The following is a 14,246-nucleotide window of genomic DNA, read 5'->3' as shown; positions in this document are numbered from 1 at the left end:
AGCATAACCTTCCTTCTTTGCCAATAGCCCCTTGCTACCACAAATCTACTACTGTAGTTTTTCACCTCTTGTATCACTGTTGGAAGCCCTCAAGCAATTAGTATAAATTATTTCCTTGTTCCTCTGTCCCTAATATTGTGCTGCATATCCATCCTGAAATCCTTTCTTTGTCAAATTCACATCATCATTACTTTCCAAGCATGTCTCCTGCAGCATTGCTATCTGAACTCTGCAATTCTTAATATAATTCAATACTCTTTCCTTTTTGTCTATACCTCTAAGGCCATTTACATTCAAAGATAATAAGGATAGTGTAGCCATTTTGATAAAAAGCTGTTGTTCTCCCGTATTAAACCTATCAGTTTTTAAAATAAGTATTTCCTGTTTTCATGTTACATGCATGCGCTAATGTTTAGCAGGCTGATCTTTTATACAGTTGTTTCTTCTCATCTCTATTTGAATCTATATGACATTTTCAAGACTTTTTATTTTAAAGAAAAGCCTCAAACAAAAAATACATTTTCAGAACAATATCATTCCCAATTATCTTAGAACAAACACACAAAACTATGTACATCTTCAAAAAAATGAAGTTTAACCCTCATGATAGGAACAACTCCCTCGAGTTTACAGCTCACCTACAGGTATTACCTAAACTAAAATTAAGGTTGCCCATGCAAAATCACATGTTATAGCCTGTGTTCCCACTTGCACTGATTGTGGTCTGTTCTATTCTTATCTCTATTCCCCTGCCACATGTTTAAAAAAAAACATGTATGCCTTCAGAAAGCATTAACTTTTATCCCTAAGAAAAAAGTGCAGTGGATATCTTTAAATGAAACTAAATTGTACACTATTCTATTAATTGCATTAAAGCATTAAGGCTGCCAGAAACGCTGCTATCTCTTATTCACTTCTCATAATTTCAAACGTTATTTTACTTAACTGCTTAATATTGTACCTTTAAATTTTGCATTACCCACAGCAAATAATGCTCAGAACCCTCAAAATTAATTGCTTGCACCTGCAGACAGATTGTCTCTATATAAAAGTAGTCAGCAATGAATCTTTGTAACTTTCACTCAGAACAGAATGTACAGCTGCCTTATCAGCAGACTTCTTGACTCCCATTGAACATTTGATAATGGAAAAAAAGCTTATACTTTGGCAGATGTAAGAAGCCTGGTATTTTTAATGACTTTCATCGTTTTGTCTCATTTTAAAAGTCTTCTTGCTTACAAAAACATTTATTTATAGCTTAACCCAGGGGCATTAATCTAGACATTCACCTTTGCAAAAATAAAAGAAACTATCTTAGTTCTACATATAGTATAAACAGTGTACATTTATACCCTGCCCCCATCCCTGCAGCCAAAGATCACAACATATTAGTATTAAACTTGCTTTTGTCCAGCCTTTCTTCTCTTGTTATACTGTAAAGGATATATTTTTAAGATGCCCTAATAGCAAGTCAAAGTCTTGTGTAATGCATGATTCTCAGGATGCCATATTGTATTGCTGTAGATTATTGGTAAAGGCTGTCAGTGCACAGTGGAGAATGCCTGCTTGGTCTGGTAAGGAGAACAAAATAATGCTATGTGTCCTACACAAACACATCAAGAAGAAGTTTTGGGGATCTTATAGAGGTCTTTTTTGTAAGAAGGATGCCTGCTACCATCTTGTGCATCAGCTGACCGTGACAACTGGCATCCTGTACTGGTAACCAGTGCTGGCAATGGCATGGTTGCCTGTGCTGCACAAATGCTGCTGTTGGTCACTATCTGTATATTGTTTATGCTGTTGTTAACATTTATATTGTTTTCTGGGGTAATGCACATGATAGTACCCTTTGGGGTGACCAACATTTCATGCTTGTGCTTTATTGCATGTACCTGTGATAGTCTATCTGCTTTTGCTCCATTGTACCTTCATGTTGTAGTGTAGATTGCTGTCCTATTTGTGTGCACCTTGTCCTACTTCTTTTTTAGTGGACATACGTACATATGGTAGTGTCATATCTGTCCAGAGCTGTGGACACCATTTCAGGTTTCTGTCTTGTTTATATGTATATGTATATGTGGGGATGTAGCTTTGCATTGTAATCTGTGTCTCAGTCACACCTGTATGTGATATGTGATGGCTTGCAGATCCCTTTTGTCTTTCAGCACAGACAGAGTGAGAGGAAAATGCTGTTGCCTGCTGCTGGAGGCAACAAAGATTAATGGTCTAGCAAAGTTAGTGGCATCCTATTTTTGTATCTCTGCTTTTTATGATGTCTTACCTACGGCTCCTCCTCACTAATGGTACACTTCCCTTAATGCCACCCTTCTGCAAGTTGCAATGACCCATCTGAGCCACAAGCACATCAGATGTTCCTTACTGTTGTCCTAGATGAAGCTGCATGTCAGGTGGGTGAATAGGGTGAGACTGTCTCATAGGAGAAGGTTTCTGACCCATCACATGCAGGTAGCTCACCTCAATCACCTTCTATGTCTGTGTCAGAGCGGTGATGTGTAGTGGATGATGGCACACTAGATAACAATGCCTCAGTCTTTACTACAGTGGTTTTCAGACTCACTGGAGCAGTTGGATGATGCCATAAGGAGTGCCGTGCCACCAGCTGCCTAGAGCCAGGGCATCCATTTACTAGGTTCCACTGATGTCCCATTGGGCCATTTGGCAGCTGGTGCACTGCCAGTACTACACCTTGTCCCCAGTTAGTTGTATACTTTCTATTTGTTTGTTTGTTTGTTTGTTTATGTGCATCCATTGTGTCTGCTCCTTGGGCATGCATATCTGCCTCTGTTTCTTTCTCCTGCTTCATGTCCATTAGTGTGACCTTGAAGCCTGCCATCCCCATCCTATCCTCCTCCTTTGTGCCGTTCACTATTCTTTCCTTCCATTGCAATATACATAAAATGGAAGCCTTTCCCTGAAAAATAAATTCTGCCCTACCTTTCCCCAACTCTGCTTTACCTTATTCTTTTCCTACTGTGTGCTTTTCTGCTTGCTTTGTCTCTTTTCCTACTGTTCTGTGCTTCCTTTTCCACCTCATTCATGGAACTATTAAGGACTCTAACTTGCTAGACATCAGTTGACTTGCCTGTCACATCTGATATATATATATATATATATATATATATATATATGTATGTGATTTGAGTTTCCTGTTATATTGTCAATTGCTCAAATGAGTAAACTGCATAATATCAAACCAAAAAGGCTCAAAGAATGAAAAATATGCAAAACATTTGTGTTTTTGCAAGGGGGCAAGCCCTCCTGCACCCCTAGACTCCCTGCTAATCATATATGCCATCTCCAAAATCTCGTTATAGCGGGGAAAGGAGCAATACCCTAATTCCCACTGTGCCACAATCCCACACAAAGACAGTCCCTTTCCATTCACTGTTATGCCTGCATTATATTCTTTGATCCTTTAGCGTTTGATCTTGTGTTATTAGCTCATTCGAGCTTTTGACAATGTAATAGAAACCCACATAATTAAGCATTTGGCCGCCTGCCACTGCTGGTGGCTTTTCGCACTCCCTGCTGTCACTTTTGTATATGTTCCCACTAAGCTGTCATAGTAAGACACGAGACCCCTATCTGGCCATTCTGGTTATGCTGTGGGCTGTGCTGATCTACTTCCCTTAAATTATTTCTCTTCCAACTTGTTTACATCATTCAAGCTCATCTGTCTTCCCTGTCCTACAGTATGTCCTTGCTTAGTTATTCATGTCCTTTTTTGCAGTGGAGTGTAGTGTCTTTATGTTGCACAAGCCATCCATCACCCTGAGACACAACTCTGTAAATTCTGGTGTTAATTGTTATTCCAATTGTTCTGTGGTGGTGGTGGCGGTTACTACCCAGTAAAACTAAGGTAGGAAAGGATGCGGTTACAGTAATATAACATTGCAACAGCCACCTTAAACTAATTTAAGAGTTCCACTAGGAAGTCTCTTTCTCTAGCAGTTCTACAGAGTACTGGCTCTGAAACTGGTTGTAGGTATTCCGACCATTAAAAAGGATTTGCAAGTTTCCAAGAAGCTGTTGTTTCTCTTTAACATGATTTATAAATTGTAAAGTCTATCAAATGCATGAAAATATTAAAAATGTTAAGCAATTGATATTCTGTTTGTGAAAAACAAACTAAAGATTGAAAACATCACAGAAAAAATGTAATATACATGTTTTAGCCAGTTTTATTTTTGAGTGTAACATGTTTGCATAGTTCTGTCTTTGCTGTCACAAGGTTTTGTATAATAAACCTGCTCAATAAACATGAACTATGCAGAGCTTGTGCATTTTGTAGTCCCAGTGTATTACTGAGATACATTCATTGACTTCAATAAAAGTTCATTAGTCTTTTTTTTTCCATATTTCTATAGCCTGGTGGAATTATAAAAAGGAAGTCAAAATCTATACTACTGGATCCAAAAGGTTAGTCTTTTAAATTTATAATAGCAGTCATGTTTCAAGTTTATGTGATTGTTGTTCCCCCAAAACTATACTAGAAATCAATACACTGTTTCTTATATGAAGAAACACATGATTTTAATTAAATTAGACAATGTGCCTTAATCCAGTCCATCTCTTTCAAAAACTTAACATGGTAAATGGTGGACGAATCAGGTGATGTATTTTACAATACTTCCTGGAGTACTTTAAAATGCCTTGTCAAGACAACCATGCTGAACAGTAGCAATATGTTCCATAATGTTTCTATGTCAGGAAGGCAGTGGATTTGAGTAACATCTGTTGTTACATTACTGTACAAACAGCAGCCCCAAAGCAGCAAAATAAAAGACACTAACCAAGATGTGTCTGCTTAACAGACTAAGCAGATATGCATAACGCAGTAAAAATTCAGAACAAGGTCAAGTCATGTTCTTCTTTTTGGTTTTGATAAGGATTACTTCTGATGAACCAACATGGAACAAAAGTAGAAAAGTAGAGCAATTGTTCGAAGTTTGTTGTCAGCAACTCTGTACAATTGTCAGAAAGCAGAAGAGTGTGTGAAGTTACGAGCAAGTTATTACAGGAAATGTAAGATGAATCAGTGGGAATAAAACCGTTTATTTAAAAAGTCTCATAAAACACATTAAAATGATGAGGGTGAATCTTTGTCCTTTAAAGCACTTCAGGATTACAATTTAAATGACCTTATCGGAGCATTTTCATTTTCCATCACATATTAGATCCGTATGATATAAGAGCACAAGGAAGCCAGTTTTATACCTTCTTTCGCTGTCAATTTCTATCACCTTGTATCAGAAAGAAAAAGAAAGCAACTAAATGTGTAAAATGTTGTTTTGTGGATCTTGGCTGTAGTAAGTGGTAGAGGTACCACTATGCAAAACAGGATACTTATGCAGTAGCAGTTAAGGTGTACTCATCAAGACTACAGAGACTTATGAGCATTTTTTATTTCATGTCCAGTTTTTAGCTTACAACTGCTGACCACAATTAATTTTATAGGACAACACTTAGGGAAAATAAATTTTAAAGCACAAATATATCACACAAACACAACATGCAAAAGAGCTACAGCTGAAACTAACAATACAGATCTAAATAATATGGAAGTTCATGAAAATGGGTCTCTCTCTCTCTCTCTCTCTCTCTTTGCATGTAAAACTGACTTAAGAATTAATGTTTTACATTGACAGATGAAAACTGGCTGTTGGTTCCATATAGAAATTATATACATACATGGTACAATTACAAGTTCCTTTTTTATCTTAGTTAAGTTTTGTATGGGATCTTCAAGTAAAGTACTATCTGTTCTAATAGCATCTTGGTGAATCCCCAAAACACACAAGAGCGATGCATTTTACAGCTTACTTGTTGTATTGAGGTCACCATCTACTGAGTATTCAGACAGTAGATAATGTGGGTTTCTCTTGCATGGGTGTTGCTTTTTTGGAGACCAAATGGTATTCAGGCAATTTATCATGGCATTTATGTTTTTCTTGTTTTTAATGCTCTGATGTCAAAATATCATGTGCTTCTGTCAGTGATATTTTCAGGTTAGGTACACAAGTTCCTGAAGCAGGTTTGCTAGGAGTCAGAACATGTAGAAACAAGCTCTGGTCAAGGAATAGATGCAACCCACTGGGACATATGTCCTCTCACTCTAGTGACCCGAATATATTCCCAAACTAAGATAATCAGTATTTCAGATGAAAACCTAACTGCACCTCAGTGAGCCAGCACCAAATAAATATAAAGCACAGTTTTTATGAAGTACTCATAGTAACAGTAGCGTACTAATTACTCCTCTGTCTTTATAGTGTTCATTACCTCTGGGTTATCCCCGGGTTATCCCCTTTAATACAGCTTTTTACTACACATTGTCAGGTTGTTGTTGTTGTTGTTGTTGGTCTTTCGGCTTTTCCCAGTTAGGGGTCGCCACAGCGGAACTTCGGTCCACTAATGATTGGCAGTAGATTTTTCACAAACACCGAGGTGCCAGCTCAACATCCAACCCTCTACGAAGGCACTCCCTTTTACGCATGTCTTTCGAACGCCACCCAACCACAGGGAGGACATGCAGACTCCACACAGAAGGCACTCCCCGCACTCCAGACGAGAATCGAATGGGAGAACCTCTTGCTGTGAGGCAACAACACTACCGCTGCACCACCGCGGCTGTCTACACACATTGTCAGGACTTATCTTAATCCTACTATCCGTAGTGTCATAAAGAACCAGAAGGTGGCAGTAGCAGACATCTGTATTTAAAGATAACAAGCCATTGTTAGAAAAGAATTATAAATGCAGAAAACATAAATAAAGCAGGTACACTGTCAGTAAAAGAGCAAACACATACTGAACAACCCCTTTTATGGCAGCATTTCATTATTTTACTAAAATAACTTCTAATCTACATGCAAATGGCTCTCATGAAGGCTGTTGTAATGTTACCTCTTGACAGGGTTTTACACGAAGGTGACATTAATTGCTAGACAGAAACTACCTGAATTTCACAAGTCTCATTATCAGCTAGACATCCACTAACTTCAGATGAAATAAACATCCTCAACTCTTGTCACCTCTTAAACATAAGAGGTCCATCTGTAATCATTTCAGCACCAACACAGAATATTCTCTCAGATTCATTCTACAACGTAGTACATAAGACAGTCCCAAACAATTAATAAACAATACTGTAAAGAAAATTAAAGATAAAGGTGGAAGAGATATACAACTGAAAGGCAGCAGTGAAATTGGCAGTCTGCTGTATTGCCAAGTGTCATGTAAACTTGTACATTTTTACTGAAGTATTTCTTTCCTTTTTGCCCTTTTTTTAAACATCAGCTCTGGAAATAACGCCAAGTCATGAATCCTGCATGAGAAAGGAAAACCCACCAGTATGTCCTGAATCCCAATGAAAGTAAATCCCTCTTGTTTTAGAAAGAACATTCAGATTTGTAATGCTTTTTAAAGATGTGGAAGGAAGACCAGGTCAAAGCTTCACATGTATCAGAAACAGAATCCCCTAAAGAATGCTGTGAAAGCACCAGTAACCCTAGAACGATGAGCTCTGACATCTCGGGAAATAGTTCATCAGTAGAGATCCCGACAGAAAGAATGCAATTAGAAAGGCAGTAAACTAGATTTTGTACCAACCTATTTTGAGCAAAAAAAAAGTCAGGTTTTCTGAATGGCTTAGTCCTAGAAATGTATACGCATACTTGAGCATAGAGATCCATGGTAAGCAAAATACTCTCACTTCAATACTGAGACTGGGATAATAAGAAGGAAAGTAAATTGCTTGATTAAGGGAAATGTCTTTGCCATCGGGGGGTAATGTAAAGTGAAACCTTGTCTTTATGAAGCAATTTATAAGGTTCCAAGATATAAATATTTGAAGCCCCCAGACCCAACTGACTGAAGGGAGCAGCTACCACTTAACATTTTTGTACATGTTAAACTTTTAAAGGGATTGAATAAAACCAGTTTAAAAAGTTTAGTTATTCTGAAACAAAACTCAGATCTTAAAAGAGAGTCGCAGTCCTTCTTTGAGGTCTGAATGACCCCACCCCAGACACACGCACAAATACATGACACATACGCAGGCACATGCACACACACACACTCACTCACACACACACACACACACACACACACACACACACACACACACACACACACACAAACAAGGGAAACATCATAGGATCTCATGGCAGACAAAAAGAAAGAGAAACAAACCAAGGACCTTCACTGATGAATTAGCGAGATCTTGGTGAAAGAGATTTAGCAGTTGTTTAACTTATACAAAGGAAAAAACTTTTAGACCAGCATCTAAAATATACCTTCAGTTTTATTAAGTAAAACTTCTTATTTATTGTCTTTCTAGAGTTACTAAAAATTAATTATATCAGAGCTGACAGAAAATGAAAGAGTAACTCTAGGCCATGAGATGAAGAACCTGTAGGACTAGAGGGAAAACTTGCCTATCCTGCCAAGAGAGCAAATCTCATCTGAGTGATGAATGAAGCAAACAGGTAAATCTGGAAGAACCATGGTTGCTCAACCAAAATTGAGCTATCAGAATCATTTGTTCTTTCTTTCTGCTTGCTTACAGAAGTACTCTCTACTACAGGGATGGCCAAAGAATACAGGAAACATCTGCTTCAGTCCAAATTGGGAACATTCTTTGACTTTGTGAAAAGGCAAAAGACAGACATTTTGAAAAGACTTAAAGAGATTAATGGAAGGACTAGCTAAGTGTTTACAACCTGAAACAAAAAAAGGTGATTCAGTGACATTCAAGATTCCTATGGATTTTTTAACTGAGTGCCTTCCAAAATATTGCAATATACTGGCAGATGGACTGCCATGAGATGGATACCCTCTGGCATCAGATATTCAAACAGAGATCACTTTTGCACTAGCCTAAGCTAGGTGGGTCCTACCCCACTATATTCCGCCATCTTCATAAAGCTAAGGGTGCGTTATGAACTAAAGTTGTTCAGAGCTGGAATATTGCTCCGTAAAAAAAGACAGTGTGAAAAGCTTCAGAGCTATTTTATTGCCAGAGTGCTCCATCAAAGGAGCCTGTGAAACTGTTGGTCAGCTAGAGATTTTCAATAACTGGGCAAATAAGTCCCCATTGGGGAATACATTCCACTAACTTTTTATTTTATTAAGAAAAATTGTGTTTTTCTCTGAAAATTATTGTGTTTAGTTAGGAAACTGAATGTGTTTAGACTGTAATTGCATTTCTAAGGAAGTTGTTATGTAAATGCATACATTTACTTTCTGTGCAGAAAATTTTTCCTTTTGACAGAAATTTTACTCAGATTATATATTTTTGTGTATTTAAGAGGAATTTAAGGAATAGGTGGTGGAAGTTATCTGGGAGTTGTTAGGGAAGATAAAAAGGGTCTATATTATATCCTCGAACGCTTAAAAAAGCGAACGCTGGTTGATCAAACTTATTTTCGGGAAACTGCAAAATATCGAAGAAGCAGAAACACAAATTTTTTCCTAGGGAAAGAATTTGGTTGTCCGTTTCTGTTGCGTCGGTATTTTCAGTGTTATGGTGGAAAGTTACCGGTCAGATTCAGGTAAGTGTGCGATTGTGTGGATGTGAGTGTTAGGGTGATTTAGGTGAGTTTGGGTTAGGGCTCGGGTTAGGTGTGTGTGCGATTGAGTGGACGTGAGGGTTAGGGCAGATTTAAGTGAGTCCCAAACAATTAATAAACAATACTGTAAAGAAAATTAAAGATAAAGGTGGAAGAGATATACAACTGAAGGCAGCAGTGAAATTGGCAGTCTGCTGTATTGCCAAGTGTCATGTAAACTTGTACATTTTACTGAAGTATTTCTTTCCTTTTTGCCCTTTTTTAAACATCAGCTCTGGAAATAACGTAAGTCATGAATCCTGCATGAGAAAGGAAAACCCACCAGTATGTCCTGAATCCCAATGAAAGTAAATCCCTCTTGTTTTAGAAAGAACATTCAGATTTGTAATGCTTTTTAAAGATGTGGAAGGAAGACCAGGTCAAAGCTTCACATGTATCAGAAACAGAATCCCCTAAAGAATGCTGTGAAAGCACCAGTAACCCTAGAACGATGAGCTCTGACATCTCGGGAAATAGTTCATCAGTAGAGATCCCGACAGAAAGAATGCAATTAGAAAGGCAGTAAACTAGATTTTGTCTAGAAGCTGCTGTACCAACCTATTTTGAGCAAAAAAAGTCAGGTTTTTTGAATGGCTTAGTCCTAGAAATGTAGACGCATACTTGAGCATAGAGATCCATGGTAAGCAAAATCCTCTCACTTCAATACTGAGGCTGGGATAATAAGAAGGAAAGTAAATTGCTTGATTAAGGGAAATGTCTTTGCCATCGGGGGGTAATGTAAAGTGAAACCTTGTCTTTATGAAGCAATTTATAAGGTTCCAAGATATAAATATTTGAAGCCCCCAGACCCAACTGACTGAAGGGAGCAGCTACCACTTAACATTTTTGTACATGTTAAACTTTTAAAGGGATTGAATGAACCAGTTTAAAAAGTTTAGTTATTCTGAAACAAAACTCAGATCTTAAAAGAGAGTCGCAGTCCTTCTTTGAGGTCTGAATGACCCCACCCAGACACACAGCACAAATACATGTCACATACGCAGGCACATGCACACACACACACTCACTCACACACACACACACACACACACACACACACACACACACACACACACACACACACAAGGGAAACATCATAGGATCTCATGGCAGACAAAAGAAAGAGAAACAAACCAAGGACCTTCACTGATGAATTAGCGAGATCTTGGTGAAAGAGATTTAGCAGTTGTTTAACTTATACAAAGGAAAAAACTTTTAGACCAGCATCTAAAATATACCTTCAGTTTTATTAAGTAAAACTTCTTATTTATTGTCTTTCTAGAGTTACTAAAAATTAATTATATCAGAGCTGACAGAAAATGAAAGAGTAACTCTAGGCCATGAGATGAAGAACCTGTAGGACTAGAGGGAAAACTTGCCTATCCTGCCAAGAGAGCAAATCTCATCTGAGTGATGAATGAAGCAAACAGGTAAATCTGGAAGAACCATGGTTGCCTCAACCAGAAATGAGCTATCAGAATCATTTGTTCTTTCTTTCTGCTTGCTTACAAAAGTACTCTCTACTACAGGGATGGCCAAAGAATACAGGAAACATCTGCTTCAGTCCAATTTGGGAACATTCTTTGACTTTGTGAAAAGGCAAAAGACGGACATTTTGAAAAGACTTAAAGAGATTAATGGAAGGGCTAGCTAAGTGTTTACAACCTGAAACAAAAAAAGGTGATTCAGTGACATTCAAGATTCCTATGGATTTTTTAACTGAGTGCCTTCCAAAATATTGCAATATACTGGCAGATGGACTGCCATGAGATGGATACCCACTGGCATCAGATATTCAAACAGAGATCACTTTTGCACTAGCCTAAGCTAGGTGGGTCCTACCCCACTATATTCTGCCATCTTCATAAAGCTAAGGGTGCATTCTATGAACTAAAGTTGTTCAGAGCTGGAATAGTGCTCCGTAAAAAAAGACAGTGTGAAAAGCTTCAGAGCTTTTTTATTGCCAGAGTGCTCCATCAAAGGAGCCTGTGAAACTGTTGGTCAGCTAGAGATTTTCAATAACTGGCAAATAAGTCCCCATTGGGGAATACATTCCACTAACTTTTTATTTTATTAAGAAAAATTGTGTTTTTCTCTGAAAATTATTGTGTTTAGTTAGGAAACTGAATGTGTTTAGACTGTAATTGCATTTCTAAGGAAGTTGTTATGTAAATGCATACATTTACTTTCTATGCAGAAAATTTTTCCTTTTGACAGAAATTTTACTCAGATTATATATTTTTGTGTATTTAAGAGGAATTTAAGGAATGGGTGGTGGAAGTTATCTGGGAGTTGTTAGGGAAGATAAAAAGGGTCTATATTATATCCTCGAGCTTAAAAGCGAACGCTGGTTGATCAAACTTATTTTAGAAACTGCAAAATATCGAAGAAGCAGAAACACAAATTTTTTCCTAGGGAAAGAATTTGGTTGTCCGTTTCTGTGCGTAGGTATTTTTCAGTGTTATAGTGGAAAGTTACGGTCAGATTCAGGTAAGTGTCGCGATTGTGTGGATGTGAGTGTTAGGGTGATTTAGGTGAGTTTGGGTTAGGGCTGGGTTAGGTGTGTGTGCGATTGAGTGGACGTGAGGGTTAGGGCAGATTTAAGTGAGTTAGGGTTAGGAGGCGGGTGAGGTGAGTGTCGCGATAGTGACGGACCTTAGGGTTAGGGTTTGGGTTAAGGTAAGTGGGTAGTTAGTGGTGTGTGCATAGTTTAGTGTAGGGTTAGGAATCAGATTTTAGGTGTAAGTGTGTGGATTTCTGTTTGTTTGGTGTGCTTGTGTTGTGTGTATGTGTTTTGGATCAGCGATTTTTTTCCCTGGGAAAAAAATCGCTGATCTGACAGTTCAAGATTGTAAGCTTTCGCTTAAATTAGGTCGATCAATCAGCGTTCGCTTTTTGAAGCGTTCAATGATACAATATAGATCCCATAAAAAGTACTCCAGAAGTTATAGCTAGTGAGTGGGTTAAATGAACAAAGAGTTTAAAAATAAGGTAGATATAAAAGAAAAGATATCTGGTGAGGAAGTAATAAGAATTATTTGGAGAATTATTTAGAGGGGCTGATGAAGATTGAAGTACTACAAAATAAGGGGAACCTCAGAGTAAGAAGTGGCACAATTGCAGAGTGCTAAAGAAAAAATAAGGGAGTACCTGGATAATATGCATTAATTTAGAAAGACTGCTGTTAAGCAGTTGTTTTTGTTTATTACTCTAGAGCACAAAACCTTTTGGCACAATGACTTAGGCAATAGTAAGCAGAAAGGATTGTTGCCAAATGTAGGCAGTCTGTAACAAGAAAAATAACCAGAAATCCTGTAGAAGTATTAGAGAAGTTTCAAAAATGTTATGAAAATTTGTATAAAGCAGAGAAGTTAGGAAATCAAGAAAAAGCTCAAATGAAAATATTTATGGAGGAGACTAAACAACTAATAGTTAAGATAGGAGGAAATGAGATAAAAATGGTGATATATATATATATATATATATATATATATATATATATATATATATATATATATATACACAATCTGGCAGGAAAATCTCCTGAAATAGATGGCATTCTGGTAGAAGTTTGGAAGGTATGAGGGAAGAAAGTGATAAAGATCTAAAAGGTTTTGTTTAACTGCATTTTAAAAGGAGGGGAGTGCAGACATACTGGAAAAAAGACTGTAGTGGCTGTGATACCTAAAGATGGTAAAGACCCATGTGATCCAGCTTCATATAGGCCCATTTCAATTTAAAACCATGATTATAAAGTGTGTATGTCTGTAAAGGCTAAAAGAACGCAAAGGTGATGCCAAAATTGATAGATATGAACCAATGTGGTTTCCTGGAGGGGAGTCAAACATTTGACAACATTAATAAAACAATGATCATCCAGAGGGATGCAGAATGTAAGAAAATATCGCCATTATCAGTGGGTCTTAAAGGTTCATAGGTAAGTACTAGACTAGCTGCCATTGTGGGCAACTTTAAGTCTAGCCAGTTTATATTTTGTGCTCGAAATAACCTATCCCAGTTAGGAACAGACTGGCCTTATCCTTCACATGGTTGATAATAATATATTAGCCTTAATGAGAATAACTTGGATCATACCATAGATAATTTGAGGGGACCCATGCAAAGGATAAAATGTTTAGGAGCTACATATGTCCATTAGTAGTACAGGGGGTAGTCCTAAGGTAAATTTTCTTTTTTCATCCATAGATCTAAGTTGTACTTGAAAATGGACAGGGATGAACTTTCATTTATGTGGATAGGGCATCTGGTTTTGATCTGAGTATTTCTGATACCATTTGACTTGCTGATGTGCAGTAAGTCCATCAGTAATGGATCAGGGGATGCCTTGTATGCCAAACACATCACCTCTTAGCAGTCTGTACAATACCAACTATAGTGACAGGGCTTTGAGTCAGTTCATGTAGGACATGTTGTTTAGGCCTTATATCCTTTTAGTAAGTATGAGGGCTGAATAAAGGGGGCAGTGACATGATATCCCTAGATCTAGACACAGTCCCTTTGTTTATAAGCTGTACAAAATAGAAGGACTTTCTTGCAACAATAAACCCATGCTGGTCAATGTTAGGTCACTGTCCACATAAGTTCCCAAATCCA

At 37.6% G+C, this 14,246-nt stretch overlaps 1 protein-coding gene across 1 annotated transcript in view; it reads left to right on the top strand.

The window, feature by feature from the left end:
- The window catches only part of LOC122812280 (venom factor-like), a 2,973,268-nt gene that overhangs the window by 2,120,228 nt on the left and 838,794 nt on the right, over nt 1-14,246 (top strand). Inside the window, exon 22 of the mRNA XM_044084681.1 lies at nt 4,389-4,440. Coding sequence (XP_043940616.1) covers nt 4,389-4,440 — 52 coding nt within the window. The remainder of the gene's footprint in view (nt 1-4,388; nt 4,441-14,246) is intronic.

The sequence above is a fragment of the Protopterus annectens genome, chromosome 9.part0 (genome assembly GCF_019279795.1).
Source record: "Protopterus annectens isolate FY-2018-M chromosome 9.part0, PAN1.0, whole genome shotgun sequence".
Classification (NCBI taxonomy): Eukaryota; Metazoa; Chordata; order Ceratodontiformes; family Protopteridae; genus Protopterus; species Protopterus annectens.
The sequence above is the reverse complement of the archived record's forward strand: the minus strand, read 5'-3'. Positions and strand labels throughout refer to the sequence as shown.